General features: G+C 54.8%; 2 protein-coding genes across 3 annotated transcripts in view; one reads left to right on the forward strand and one right to left on the reverse strand.

Annotated features, from left to right (window-relative positions):
* Nucleotides 1-11,741, forward strand: part of unga (uracil DNA glycosylase a) — a 15,021-nt gene extending 3,280 nt beyond the window's left edge. The window contains exons 3-7 of the mRNA XM_078421499.1: nucleotides 5,260-5,355; nucleotides 6,022-6,119; nucleotides 7,441-7,529; nucleotides 9,281-9,459; nucleotides 10,717-11,741. Of these exons, the coding sequence (XP_078277625.1) occupies nucleotides 5,260-5,355; nucleotides 6,022-6,119; nucleotides 7,441-7,529; nucleotides 9,281-9,459; nucleotides 10,717-10,857 (603 nt within the window). The 3' untranslated portion in view covers nucleotides 10,858-11,741. The remainder of the gene's footprint in view (nucleotides 1-5,259; nucleotides 5,356-6,021; nucleotides 6,120-7,440; nucleotides 7,530-9,280; nucleotides 9,460-10,716) is intronic.
* Nucleotides 11,742-13,740: 1,999 nt separating this feature from the next.
* Nucleotides 13,741-15,181, reverse strand: part of myo1ha (myosin IHa) — a 55,000-nt gene continuing 53,559 nt past the window's right edge. For both annotated transcript variants that reach the window (XM_078421906.1, XM_078421905.1), the window contains exons 30-31: nucleotides 14,245-14,344; nucleotides 13,741-13,870 (exon numbers count right to left, since the gene is read on the reverse strand). In XM_078421906.1, coding sequence (XP_078278032.1) covers nucleotides 13,844-13,870; nucleotides 14,245-14,344 — 127 coding nt within the window. In that variant the 3' untranslated portion in view covers nucleotides 13,741-13,843. The remainder of the gene's footprint in view (nucleotides 13,871-14,244; nucleotides 14,345-15,181) is intronic.

Consider the following 15,181-nt stretch of genomic DNA (forward strand, 5'->3'; position numbering starts at 1 on the left):
GAATGTGTGTGTGTGAGAGTGTGTGTGAGAGAGAGAGAGTGTGTGTGAGAGAGTGAATGTGTGTGTGAGAGAGAGAGAGTGTGTGAGAGAGAGTGAGTGTGTGAGAGAGTGAATGTGTGTGTGTGAGAGAGAGAGAGAGAGAGAGAGAGCAACTACTAACACTGCAATCCATTCACAACCTCCCCCTCCCTCTCCCTGCATGTGCCATTATTGCTTTGTTTACACGTCTGCTGGCTCCAGGGTGAGTGTGTGTGTGAGAGTGTGTGTGAGAGAGAGAGAGAGAGAGAGAGAGAGAGAGCAACTACTAACACTGCAATCCATTCACAACCTCCCCCTCCCTCTCCCTGCATGTGCCATTATTGCTTTGTTTGGCTTCTCCTATTCACAGTCACGAGCACGTCCCAAGTACAGTGTGGCCCTGAATCCAGGTTTAAACATGGAGGAAGGAACTGCAGATGCTGGTTTTAAACCTGGACAGACACAAAGTGCTGGAGTAACTCAGCGGGGCAGGCAGCAACTCTGGAGAGAAGGAATGGGTGACGTTTAGGGTCGAGACCCTTCTTCAGTCTATAGATTTAGAACGGAGATGAGGAAGAACTTTTTCAGTCAGAGAGTGGTGAAGGTGTGGAATTCTCTGCCTCAGAAGGCAGTGGAGGCCAGTTCGTTGGATGCTTTCAAGAGAGCTGGATAGAGCTCTTGAGGATAGCGGAGTGAGGGGGTGTGGGGAGAAGGCAGGAACGGGGTACTGATTGAGAGTGATCAGCCATGATCGCATTGAATGGCGGTGCTGGCTCGAAGGGCTGAATGGCCTACTCCTGCACCTATTGTCTATTGACCCTAAACGTCACCCATTCCTTCTCTCCAGAGTTGCTGCCTGTCCCTGCTGAGTTACTCCAGCATTTTGTGTCTGTCCAGGTTTAAATAGTATCCCATTGCGTAAAACTTTGTCCATTTTTAATAGCCCTGTGGTCTTTCTCACCCTTTGTAATTCACCTAACAGCGACCACATCCGATCAGGATATTTTAACAGACGAAAGGCGCTTCTGTTTCTTCCTGGAATGATAGGATTTGCTAGGTTTGTGTTTAGATTAGTTTAGAGATACAGCGTTAAAAAAACGGGCCCTTCATCCCACCGAGTCCGCGCCGAACGACAATCACCCACTTGCTCCAGTTCTATGTCATCCCAGTTTTACACGCTACACGCCAGGGGCAATTCAGCTACCAAGTTAGAAAGTGGGAGGAAACCGGAGCGCCCACACGATCACAGGGGGAGCTTGCAAACTCCGTACAGGCAGCACCCGTAGTCGGGTTCGAACCTGGGTCTCCGGCGCTGTGAGGCAGCAGCTCTACCCGCTGTGCCACCCATTGACGTGCACCAAAGTACAGTGAGAAACTTTGTTTTGCACGTGTATCTTGTATACACTGGAATTTAGAAGGATGAGAGGAGATCTTATCGAAACGTATAAGATTATTAAGGGGTTGGACACGTTGGAGGCAGGAAACATGTTCCCAATGTTGGGGGAGTCCAGAACAAGGGGCCACACAGTTTAAGAATAAGGGGTGGGCCGTTTAGAACTGAGATTAGGAAAAACTTTTTCAGTCAGAGATTTGTGAATCTGTGGAATTCTCTGCCTCAGAAGGCAGTGGAGGCCAATTCTCTGAATGCATTCAAGAGAGAGCTGGATAGAGCTCTTAAGGATAGCGGAGTCAGGGGGTATGGGGAGAAGGCAGGAACGGGGTACTGATTGAGAATGATCAGCCATGATCACATTGAATGGCGGTGCTGGCTCGAAGGGCCGAATGGCCTCCTCCTGCACCTATTGTCTATTGTCAAATCTGAAGAAGGGTCTTGACACGAAACGTCACCTGTCCCTCCTCTCCAGAGATGCTGCCCGTCCCGCTGAGTTGCTCCAGCATTTTGTGTCTGTCTTAAATCAGATCAGACAATACTTTACACAAATACAATCAGGCCAAACTCGAGTACACTAGGTAGAAACGTAGAAAATAGATGCAGGAGTACTGATTCTGGATGATCAGCCATGATCATCTTGAATGGCGGTGCTGGCTCGAAGGGCCGAATTCAATATGATCGTGGCTGATCATCCACAATCAGTAGCCCGTTCCTGCTTTCTCCCCAAATCCCTTGATTCCGTTAGCGCTGAGAGCTGAATTTAACTCTCTCTTGAAAGCATTCAGTGAATCGGCCTCCACTGCCTTCTGTGGCAGAGAATCCCACAGATTCACAACTCTCTGGGTGAAAATGTTTTTCCTCATCTCAGTGCTATATGGCCTCCCCCTTATTCTTAAACTGTGACCCTTGGTTTTAGTTTTAGAGATACAGCGCGGAAACGGGCCCTTCGGCCCATCAGGTCCGCACTGACCAGCGATCCCCGCACATTCACACTATCCCACACACACTAGGGACCTATATCTTCTAACTCTCTCTTGAAAACATAGAGTGAAAGGAAAGACACAGGGTGCAGAATATAGTTCCCAGCATTGTAGCGCATTAGTCCCAGAGACACAGGCCAATGACTGCAATCATAAGTTCTCGGAGCAGAATGAGGCCATTCGGCCCATCGAGTCTACTCCGCCGTTCAGTCGTGGCTGATCTATCTCTCCCTCCCGACCCCAGCGTTGGGAACACAGCCCCGGTCCATCGCCGGCTCTGACCATCGAAGGGATTGACCTCAAAGAGGCAGCCAGCATCATCAGAGACCCACACCACCCTGGCCCCACACACTGACCCACACCACCCTGGCCACACACATTGACCCACACCACCCTGGCCACACACACTGACCCACACCACCCTGGCCACACACTGACCCACACCACTCTGGCCACACACTGACCCACACCACCCTGGCCACACACACTGACCCACACCACCCTGGCCCCACACACTGACCCACACCACCCTGGCCACACTCTCACTGACCCACACCACCCTGGCCACACACACTGACCCACACCACCCTGGCCCCACACACTGACCCACACCACCCTGGCCACACACACTGACCCACACACTGACCCACACCACCCTGGCCACACACTGACCCACGCCACACTGACCCACACCACCCTGGCCACACACACTGACCCACACCACCCTGGCCACACACACTGACCCACACCACCCTGGCCCCACACACTGACCCACACCACTCTGGCCACACACACTGACCCACACCACCCTGGCCACACACTGACCCACACCACCCTGGCCACACACACTGACCCACACCACTCTGGCCACACACTGACCCACACCACCCTGGCCACACACTGACCCACACCACCCTGGCCACACACACTGACCCACACCACCCTGGCCACACACTGACCCACACCACCCTGACCCACACCACCCTGGCCACACACACTGACCCACACCACTCTGGCCACACACTGACCCACACCACCCTGGCCACACACTGACCCACACCACCCTGGCCACACACACTGACCCACACCACCCTGGCCACACACTGACCCACACCACCCTGACCCACACCACCCTGGCCACACACACTGACCCACACCACCCTGGCCACACACACTGACCCACACCACCCTGGCCACACACTGACCCACGCCACACTGACCCACACCACCCTGGCCACACACACTGACCCACACCACCCTGGCCACACACACTGACCCACACCACCCTGGCCCCACACACTGACCCACACCACTCTGGCCACACACACTGACCCACACCACCCTGGCCACACACTGACCCACACCACCCTGGCCACACACTGACCCACACCACCCTGGCCCCACACACTGACCCACACCACTCTGGCCACACACACTGACCCACACCACCCTGGCCACACACTGACCCACACCACCCTGGCCACACACTGACCCACACACTGACCCACACCACCCTGGCCACACACTGACCCACGCCACACTGACCCACACCACCCTGGCCACACACACTGACCCACACCACCCTGGCCACACACACTGACCCACACCACCCTGGCCCCACACACTGACCCACACCACTCTGGCCACACACACTGACCCACACCACCCTGGCCACACACTGACCCACACCACCCTGGCCACACACACTGACCCACACCACTCTGGCCACACACTGACCCACACCACCCTGGCCACACACTGACCCACACCACCCTGGCCACACACACTGACCCACACCACCCTGGCCACACACTGACCCACACCACCCTGACCCACACCACCCTGGCCACACACACTGACCCACACCACTCTGGCCACACACTGACCCACACCACCCTGGCCACACACTGACCCACACCACCCTGGCCACACACACTGACCCACACCACCCTGGCCACACACTGACCCACACCACCCTGACCCACACCACCCTGGCCACACACACTGACCCACACCACCCTGGCCACACACTGACCCACACCACCCTGGCCACACACACTGACCCACACCACCCTGGCCACACACTGACCCACACCACCCTGACCCACACCACCCTGGCCACACACACTGACCCACACCACCCTGGCCACACACTGACCCACACCACCCTGGCCACACTCATCTCACCCCTGCCATCGGGAAGACGGTACAGGAGCCGGAAGACTCCAATGTCCAGGTTCAGAAACAGCTTTTTCCCGACAGCCATCAGGCTATTAAACACCACAACCTCAAATAAGCTCTGAACTGCATAGACCATTATTGTTATCATTACACTATTATTGTTTGTTTGTATGTTTTAGTTTTTTTAGATTTAGAGATACAGCGCGGAAACAGGCCCTTCGGCCCACCGGGTCCGTGCCGCCCAGCGATCCCCGCACATTAACATTATCCTACACCCACTAGGGACAATTTTAAAATTTGCCAGGCCAATTAACCTACAACCCTGCACGTCTTTGGAGCGTGGGAGGAAACCGAAGATCTCGGAGAAAACCCACGCAGGTCACGGGGAGAACGTGCAAACTCCGTACAGACGGCGCCCGTAGTCGGGATGGAACCCGGGTCTCCGGCGCTGCATTCGCTGTAAGGCGGCAACTCTACCACCGTGCCCTGTCCCGCTGAGTTACTCCAGCATTTTGTGCCGACCTTCTGTTCCGAGGCTGTGCCCTCTGGTCCGAGACTCTCCCACCAGTGGAAACATCCTCTCCACATCCACTCTATCCGGGCCTTTCGCTATTCTGTCAGTCGCAATGAGGCCCCCCCTCCTCATCCTTCTAAACTCCAGTGTGACTTTCCTCTTTTTGTTTGCAGCTGATGGAGTTTGTGGCGACTGAAAGGAAGCGTGGCACGGTTTACCCACAGCCTCACCAAGTCTTCGCCTGGTCCCAACTGTGTGATATCGGTGACGTGAGTGCCAACTTAAAGATGCTTTGCTGTGAAGGTCACACATCGGCCCTCCCTGACTAATCCCTGGAGCAGTGAAGTAGACATTCGATCGGGGACGTTTCGTGTCGGAACCCTTCTACAGACTGATAGACGTCATGGCGTGTGAAGAAGGGTCTCGGCCCGAAATGTCACCTACTCCTTTTAGAAACATGGGAAATAGGTGCAGGAGTAGGCCATTCGGCCCTTCGAGCCAGCACCGCCATTCATAGAAATAGAAACATAGAAAATAGATGCAGGAGTAGGCCATTCGGCCCTTCGAGCCAGCACCGCCATTCATGGTGATCATGGCTGATCATCCAGAATCAGTACCCCGTTCCTGCTTTTTCCCCATAATCCTTTGATTCCGCTAGCCCCAAGAGTTAAATCTAACTCTCTTGAAAACATCCAGTGAATTGGCCTCCGCTGCCCTCTGTGGCAGAGAATTCCACAGATTCACAACTCTCTGGGTGGAAAAATGTTTTCCTCATCTCAGTCCTAAATGGCCGACCCCTTGTTCTTAAACTGTGGGCCCCCCTGGTCCTGGACTCCCCCGACGTGGGGAACATTTTCCCAGAGCCCGACTCGCTGAGTTACTCCAGCATTTTGTGTCTTGTCTTCATGATAAAAGGAGGCTTTGTGTGTTTGCAGGTGAAGGTGGTGATTCTGGGGCAGGACCCTTACCATGGACCGAGCCAGGCTCACGGCCTGTGTTTCAGCGTCAAGCCCCCCATTGCCCCACCGCCCAGGTATGTACACGGCTCTCTGTGCTCGGACTTCACCCCCCCCGTACAATCCTTAAGGGATTGGACAGGCTAGATGCAGGAAAAAATGTTGGGGGAGTCCAGAACCAGGGGTCACACAGTTTAAGAATAAGGGGGAGGCCATTTAGGACTGAGATGAGGAAAAACGTTTCCACCCAGAGAGTTGTGAATCTGTGGAATTCTCTGCCACAGAAGGCAGTGGAGGCCGATTCACTGGATGTTTTCAAGAGAGAGTTAGATTTAGTTCTTATAGGGCTAACAGAATCAAGGGATGTGGGGAGAAAGCAGGAACGGGGTACTGATTTCGGATGATCGGCCACGATCGGATTTATTGAATGGCGGTGCTGGCTCGAAGGGCCGAATGGCCTACTCCTGCGCCTAATGTGTTTCTACGCCCCGCTTGTTCCCCGAGGGGTTGCCGAGACGTAGCGGGTGGAGCTGCTGCCTTGCGGCGCCAGAATCTCGGGTTCGATCCTGGCCTCTGCCACTGTGGCTCCGCTGTGTGGAGTCAGTGCGTTCTCCCAGTGACCGTGTGGGTTCCCTCCGGGTGCTCCGGTTTCCTCCCGCATATCCGCAGACGTGCGGGTCTGTAGGGTTGAACGGCCCTCTAAAAAAAGGCACCGGTGTGCGGGGAGTGGATGAGCAAGTGGGATAGCACAGAACTGGTGTGTTCGGGGGGATCGCTGGTCGGCGCGGACACGGTGGGCCGAAGGGCCTGTTTCCACGCTGTATCTCTTAATTAAAAGTGTGCGTTAGTGGGTTAATTGGCCCTCTGAGAAAGTGGGATAACATAGAGCTCGTATGAGCGGGGGACAGGTGGTCGGACTGGACTCTGTGGGCAGAAGGGCCTGTTTCCACGCCGTATCTGTAAATACTAAAGATGCTCCATCGAAGGGTCTTTGTGTTGCCCCGGTTCCCCGTTTACACACTGGTTGAACGATCCTGTGTGTTGAACGCTGCCTCTAGGCGGTCACGGTGGCGCAGCAGTAGAGTTGCTGCCTTGCCAGCGAATGCAGCGCTGGAGACCCGGGTTCCATCCCGACTACGGGCGCCGTCTGTACGGAGTTTGTACGTTCTCCCCGCGACCTGCCTGGGTTTTCTCCGAGATCTTCGGTTTCCTCCCACACTCCAAAGACGTGCAGGTTTGTAGGGTAATTGGCTTGGTGTAAATGTAAAAATTGTCCCCAGTGGGTCTCGGGTGCTGTTGGTGTGCGGGGATCGCTGGTCGGCATGGACCCGGTGGGCCGAAGGGCCTGTTTCCGCGCTGTATCTCTAAACTAAACTAACTGACCCTCTCCCCCTGCAGTCTGGAAAACATGTACAAGGAGCTGAAAACGGACATCGAAGGCTTTGAGAGACCTTCACACGGGGATTTGACTGACTGGGCCAAGCAAGGTACGTACACTGTATGGGCAGTTTAGAGCATTGTCTTTAGCTCTGGGCACCATGTTATGGGAAAGATGTTGTCAAGCTGGAAAGGTTTGCAGGGAAGATTTACGAGGATGTTGCCAGGACTCGAGGGTCTGAGCTACAGGGAGAGGTTGAGCAGGCTGGTACTCTATTCCTTAGTTCGCACGAGGATGAGGGGTGATCTTATAGAGGTGAATAAAATCACAAGAGGAATAGATCGGGTAGACGCACAGAGTCTCTTGCCCAGAGTAGGGGAATCGAGAACCAAAGGCCATAGGTTTAAGGTGAGGGGGGAAAGATTTAATAGGAATATGAGGGGCCACTCTTTTACATAAAGGGTGGTGGGTGTGTGGAACGAGCTGCTGGAGGAGGTAGTTGAGGCAGGGACATGTTTATCGCAACGTTTAAGAAATATTTAGACAGGTACATGAATAGGACGGGTTTGGAGGGATCTGGGCCAAACGCGGGCAGGTGGGACTAGTGTAGCTGGGACATGTTGGCCGGTGTGGGCAAGTTGGGCCGATGGAGGGAGAACCTCACCAGGTTTCAGCATGATGGCCTTTCAATTGGGTAGCACAGTGGGATGTGGGAGGAGACCTGAGAACCCAGAGAAAACCCCCGCAGGTCACGGGGAGAACGTGCGAACTCCGTACAGACAGCGCCCGCGGTCAGGATCGGACCCGGGTCCCTGGCGCTGTGAGGCAGCAGCTCTACCGCTTGTCAGTTTATTGCCCCGTGTGCAGAGATACAGTGAAAAGCTTTTGATTTTTTTTTTTTTACACTCGAGCGTGGACACAGAATGCTGGCGTGACTCAGCGGGTCAGGCAGCATCTCGGGAGAGAAGGTCCGGACCCCCCCCACTCCTTCTCTCCTGAGGCGCTGCCTGACCCGCTGAGTTACTCCAGCATTTTGTGTCTTACCTTCGATTACGACCAGCATCTGCAGGTTTTGTTTTCCATTGCACTCGAGCCGTCCGCAGTGTGCAGGTGCATGGCACGGGAGAGATTGAAGGGCGTGGAGCGGTTGTAACGCGTGATTGTAGACCTGCCTCTGTGGCGAGCAGGCGAATAACCGTCTGGGTCGGGCGCCATCTTGGAAGTGGCCATGCACCTGGAGCTGGCGGGCTCCGGCTGGGACTCTGGTTCGCAGAGCCCGCGGCCCGGACTCACCACCTGCGGCGCCGGCTGCCTTCGGATGCTACGGGAACGGCTGCGACTCGTCTCCCGAGGCTCCGGCGCGGGCCGCCTGGACGTCGGAGGCCCGCAGGCCCCTGTGTGGGGGGGCCGACATCGGGAGCTCCGACAGCGTCTTCGCCCACCCCGGATCGCGGGGCTTGGGTCGGCCCGCCGCGGACCTTTCACCGCCCGGCGGGGCCTGGAATAGGCAGCGGGATTTTCTCCGCCCGGCGGGGGCTTCAATGTCGGGAGCCCCGACAGCCCCGACGTGGCAACTCCAACAGCCTGACCGCGGGGAGAAGACGGCAGGGGAAGAGAAAAAGACATTCTGGCCTTCTATCACAGTGAGGAGGGGACTGGAGGAGACTCACTGTGATGGATGTTTCTTTGTGTTTGGTGTTGGTTTATGATTGTGTGTGTTATTGCATATTTTTATTGCTTATTCTTATTGGTCTTATTGTTGGACTGCGGGTAATTTTTCATTTCACTGCACGTTTACGTGTATGTGACAAATAGATTGACTATTGACTCACGTCTGTGTTCTACGCGTGTTTGGATCAGGCGTGTTGCTGCTGAACGCGGTGCTGACGGTACGTGCTCACCACGCCAACTCTCACAGGGATCAAGGCTGGGAGAGCTTCACCGACGCGGTGGTGTCTCACCTCAACAAGAGCCGGGACGGCCTAGTGTTCATGCTGTGGGGAGCCTACGCTCAGCGCAAAGGCAGCGTCATCGACCGGGTACGTCACCTCTCCACTAGCTCCCAGTACGGTACTCAATCGACTTCTAGCTCCTCCTATTCACATACAAAGCCCTAAATGGTCTTCCCCCCCCCACCCCCCCCCCCATATCAAAACTCTTCCAACCCACCACTCTATCTCCAGGTCCCTCAGGTCGGCCGACTTGGGGCTACTGACTATCCCGCGGTCTAGGCTTAAGCTCAGGGGTGACCGCGCTTTTGCGGTTGCAGCTCCTAGACTGTGGAACAGCATCCCTCTCCCCATCAGAACTGCCCCCTCCATCCACTCCTTTAAGTCCAGGCTCAAAACCAACTTCTACTCCCTAGCGTTTGAGGCCCTCTGAGGGGGCGCTGTGAACTGTTTATGTATGTGCTGTTATGTTTGTGTGCCATTGTATGTTCGTTTTTAGTTCCTGAACTGATGTACAGCACTTTGGTCAACGTGGGTCGCGTTTAAATGTGCTGTACAAATAAAATTGACTTGACTTGACACTAGCGTGATAGGAGCAGAATTAGGCCACTCGGCCCATCAGGTCTACTCCGCCATTCTATCACGGCTGATCTATCTCTAGGCTGAGGCTATGCCCCCTGTATCTGAGACCCTCTCACGAGCGGGCTCGAGCTCAATGGGCTTGTAGGTTAATCAGCCCCTGCCTTAATCCACCGACTGTTGGCACGGGAGTTTGGAGGAATGAGGGGGGAGGCCTCATTGAAACGTACGGAATAGAGAAAGGCCTGGATAGAGTGGATGTGGAGAGGATGTTTCCACCAGTGGGAGAGTCCAGGCCTGGGGGGGTCAAAGTCTCAGAATTAAAGGACGTTCTTTTAGGAAGGAGATGAGGAGAAATTTCTTTAGTCAGGGGGTGGTGAATCTGTGGGATTCTTTGCCACAGAAGGCTGTGGATATTTTTATGGCAGAGATAGATAGATTCTTGATTGGTACGGGTGTCAGGGGGTTGCGGGGAGAAGGCAGGGGGATGGGGTTGGGAGGGAGAGAGAGAGAGATCAGCCGTGATTGAATGGTGGAGTAGACTTGATGGGCCGAATGGCCTAATTCTACTATTAAAGGAGTTTGTACCCCTCCCCGACCTTTGCCCACCCCCCCAGTCCTTTCCACTCGTCACTTTAATTTCATGTTTCATGTATTTCGTGTGTTTTTATGACTGTCGGCAGATTGATTTCCCTGCTGGGATGAATGGAGTTCTGTCGTATCGTATCACGTGGTGTCTCCTTGTGACACTCTTTGTCCCCGTTACAGAAACGTCACCACGTTTTACAGACCGTCCACCCGTCCCCACTCTCGGCCCACAGAGGCTTCTTCGGGTGCAAGCATTTCTCGAGGACCAACCAGTTGTTGAAGCAAGCTGGGAAATCTCCCATCGACTGGAACCTGGCGTGAGGCCGCTCCTGGGGGTGGGAGAACGTCTGTGGGATCACACTGGAGACCCAGGACCCTGAAACACAAGGGTCCACCCTTGACCTCGATGTCAATTGTGGGCCACAGCTAGTATGTTTGAGGTCTTGTCTAAAGTGAGCTGAAATCTGAAGCCCACATTGTATGCTTCCAATGTTTTGAGATCTTGTCCAAACGGAACGAAACTCTAAATCCCTTGTTGTATATTTACAATGTTTAAGATCTTCTACAAACTAAGCTAAAATCTAGATCTCTCGTTGTTTGTTTCCAATGTTTAGGTATCACAAAATGCTGGAGTAACTCAGCAGGTCGGGCAGCATTTAGGAGAGAGGGGAATGGGTGACGTTTTGGGGTCGAGACCCTTCTTCAGGCTGAAGAAGCTGCCCATCCCTTCTCTCCCAGATGCTGCCTGACCCGCCGGGTTACTCCAGCATTCTGTGATACCTTCAATTTGTACCAGCATCTGCAGCTATTTTCCAATGTCTAGGGTCTTGTGCAAATTGAACTAAAACCTAACGCCCACATTTTATGTTTGCGTTGTTGAGATTTTGTGCAAACTGAACTAAGCACCTTCTCTCCTGAGATGCTGCCTGACCCGTTGAGTTACTCCAGCTTTTTGTGATAAAAACTTAAAGCTCTCGTTGAACAGAACTGAGTTATAATTTTGTTCAAATGATCAGGGCATCGCTGAGTAACATATAATTTCAATTGCAGCGTTATTACTGATGTGCCTCTCAATCTAGTCTGTGACTAAAGTTTTAAATATAATTTCACTGAACTGTACATGTTTGCATGCGTTACTTTTGTTAATGTTTGCTTGCTGTAAAGTTGCTCCAGCATTAACTTGTGAATATGTTAAATAAAATATGTATTTCTTTTCGTTCGTCGTGTGTTTGCAAAGTCGTGACTTTCCCGTCAATTTGTTGCTCCGGTTTCCCTCCCACATCCCAGAGACCTTCGGGTCTGTAGGTTGAAAATGTGTAGGAAGGAACTGCAGACGCCGGTTTACACCGAAGACAGACACAAAGTGCTGGAGTAACTCAGCGGGTCAGGCAGCATCTCTGGAGAGAAGGAATGGGTGACGTTTCGGGGTCGACACCCTTCCTCAGACTGACGAGACTCTCTCGGTCTGAAGAAGGGTCTCGACTCAATGGACAATAGACAATAGGTGCAGGAGTAGGCCATTCGGCCCTTCGAGCCAGCACCGCCATTCAATGTGATCATGGCTGATCATTCTCAATCAGTACCCCGTTCCTGCCTTCTCCCCATACCCCCTGACTCCGCTATCCTTAAGAGCTCTATCCAGCTCTCTCTTGAATGCATTCAGAGAATTGGCCTCCACTGCCTTCTGAGGCAGTGAATTCCACAGATTTACAACCCTCTGACTGAAAAGGTTTTCCCTCATCTCCGTTCTAAATGGCCCACCCCTTATTCTTAAACTGTGGCCCCTGGTTCTGGACTCCCCCAACATTGGGAACACGTTTCCTGCCTCTAACGTGTCCAACCCCTTAATAATCTTATATGTTTCGATAAGATCCCCTCTCATTCTTCTAAATTCCAGTGTGTACAAGCCCTGCCGCTCCAGTCTTATGACCCAAAACGTCACCCGTTCCTTCTCTCCAGAGACTCTGCCTGACCCGCTGAGTTACTCCAGCTTTTTGGTGTCAATCTGCAAGCCTGTACGTCTTTGGAGAGTGGGAGCAAACCGGAGCTCCCGGAGAAAACCTTGGAACGTTAATAATTCTGCTCACAGAGGAGGTTGTAGAGAAAGTGCGAGTTTATTTTTGCGATGCGAATGCCCTGTACAGGTTTGCACTGATGAGTACGATGGCAAGGCGGCCTCCATAGTCAATACGTTTTGTCACATTTTTCACACATTGAAGATGACACAAGATAAAGGTTTCTGCTTCTCCCCGCTGCTGCTCATCGGTGAACCAGCGAGCTTACAGGTCACAGAGGCATCCCCCTCCCCACCCTACCCTCCCGACGTATTCTGGGTGTTTACTCAGAGATCATTTAAAAGGAGAATTCCACATTAAACTGCTCGTCCTTGGCGGACGTCTGATTTTACCCGCTGTCGAGAGAAGGGGAATTATCAGCAGTTCAAGAAACCGCATTCAACTTTTGAGGTTTGTGAAGTTTATAAAGTGATAGGAGCAGAATTAGGCCACTCGGCCCATCACGTCTACTCCGCCATTCAATCATGGCTGACCTTTCTCTCCCTCCTAACCCCCATTAGACAGGTACACGGATAGGACGGGTTTAGAGGGACATGGACCAAACGCAGGCAGGCGGGACGAGTGTAGATGGGACATGTTGGGCCATGTGGGCCGAAGGGCATGTTTCCACGCTGTATGACTTAGATGGAGGGACTTTTAGGGAAGGGATTCTAGAATCCTCCGTGTTCATTCGGCACGGTGGCGCAGCGGGTAGAGCCGCTGCCTCACAGCGCCAGAGATCACGGGTTCAATCATGTCCTTCAGTGCTCTCCGTGTGTGTGTGTGTGTGTGTGTGTGTGGAGTTTGCACCTTCTCCCCGTGACCTGCGTGGGTTTCCTCTGGGTGCTCCGGTTTCCAGCCACGCTCCAGGTTTGCAGGTTGGTTGGCTTCAGTAAACACGGTAAGTTGTCCACTGTGTGCGTGCGTGGGTGTAGGATGGTGCTGTTGTACGGGCTAATCGCTGGTCGGCGCAGATTCTGTGGGCCCGTTTCTGCGCCGTATCTCTGAACGAAACAAACCGTTCGTTTCAATGTCAGGCTCCTTTGCGCTGAGAGAGCCAGGCCGCGGGCACGGACCCAACACGCAACGCACTGGTGAATGGCGGACCACGTCCAGCGAGGGGCGACGGTGGCGTGTCTTGAAGAGGCAGAGGGGAGGGGGGGGGGGGGGATGGGAGGATTGCCTTTGAGACGTACAACAAATCTACGTTTCCCGTGGGATTTCGGAACGGAAGAGACGATCGACAGCGATGGCTATCGAGACTTTACCCTCGGAGTCATCTGTGGGAGGACAAGGATGAAAAGCTGTTAGCGTACCTCAGTCTGAATGAGCTCGTGAACGCCATAAGTGACAAGAGCAGAACTAGGCCAATGGAGCCTACTCCGCCATTCAGTCATGGCCGATCTATCTGTCCCTCCCAACCCCCTTCTCCCCGTAACCCCTGACACCCGCACTAACCCGCACTAACCCATGAATCTCCACTGTACAAATACCCACTGACCCTCGGCCTCCACTGCCGTCTGTGGCAATGAGTTCCACAGATTCACCGCCCACTGACCGCCGGTCAGACATGGGGCGCAAGGCTGCCCAGCGCCGTGTCTGACCGGCGGCTGATAGACCCTCAGCGTCGGTCCCCCCGGTGCCCCGTGCTTACCACCATAAGATGTCCGTTCTTGCCCTTGAACACCTGCGACTCGTGGCCTGATGTGAAGTCGACAATCCCCTCCTTCCCGGGCTCAATGGTGAACTTCAGGCTGAAACGGGAGAGTGGGACAAAGGGAATGCACCGTCACAGCTCCACTCCAGCGTCCGCCTCACAGCGAGCGCCAGAGACCCCGCCTCCTCACAGCGAGCGCCAGAGACCCCGCCTCCTCACAGCGAGCGCCAGAGACCCCGCCTCCTCACAGCGAGCGCCAGAGACCCCGCCTCACAGCGAGCGCCAGAGACCCCACCTCACAGCGAGCGCCAGAGACCCCGCCTCACAGCGAGCGCCAGAGACCCCGCCTCACAGCCAGCGCCAGAGACCCCGCCTCACAGCGAGCGCCAGAGACCCCGCCTCCTCACAGCGAGCGCCAGAGACCCCGCCTCACAGCGAGCGCCAGAGACCCCGCCTCCTCACAGCGCCAGAGACCCCGCCTCACAGCGAGCGCCAGAGACCCCGCCTCACAGCGAGCGTCAGAGACCCCGCCTCCTCACAGCGCCAGAGACCCCGCCTCACAGCGAGCGCCAGAGACCCCGCCTCCTCACAGCGAGCGCCAGAGACCCCGCCTCCTCACAGCGCCAGAGACCCCGCCTCCTCACAGCGCCAGAGCCCCCGCCTCACAGCGAGCGCCAGAGACCTCGCCTCACAGCGAGCGCCAGAGACCCCGCCTCACAGCGCCAGACCCCGCCTCACGGCGCCAGAGACCCCGCCTCACAGCGCCAGAGACCCCGCCTCCTCACAGCGCCAGAGACCCTGCCTCCTCACAGCGCCAGAGACCCCGCCTCACGGCGCCAGAGACCCTGCCTCCTCACAGCGCCAGAGACCCCGCCTCACAGCGAGCGCCAGAGACCCCGCCTCCTCACAGCGCCAGAGACCCCGCCTCCTCACA

This window comes from Rhinoraja longicauda, chromosome 25 (assembly GCF_053455715.1).
Source record: "Rhinoraja longicauda isolate Sanriku21f chromosome 25, sRhiLon1.1, whole genome shotgun sequence".
Taxonomy (NCBI): Eukaryota; Metazoa; Chordata; class Chondrichthyes; order Rajiformes; family Arhynchobatidae; genus Rhinoraja; species Rhinoraja longicauda.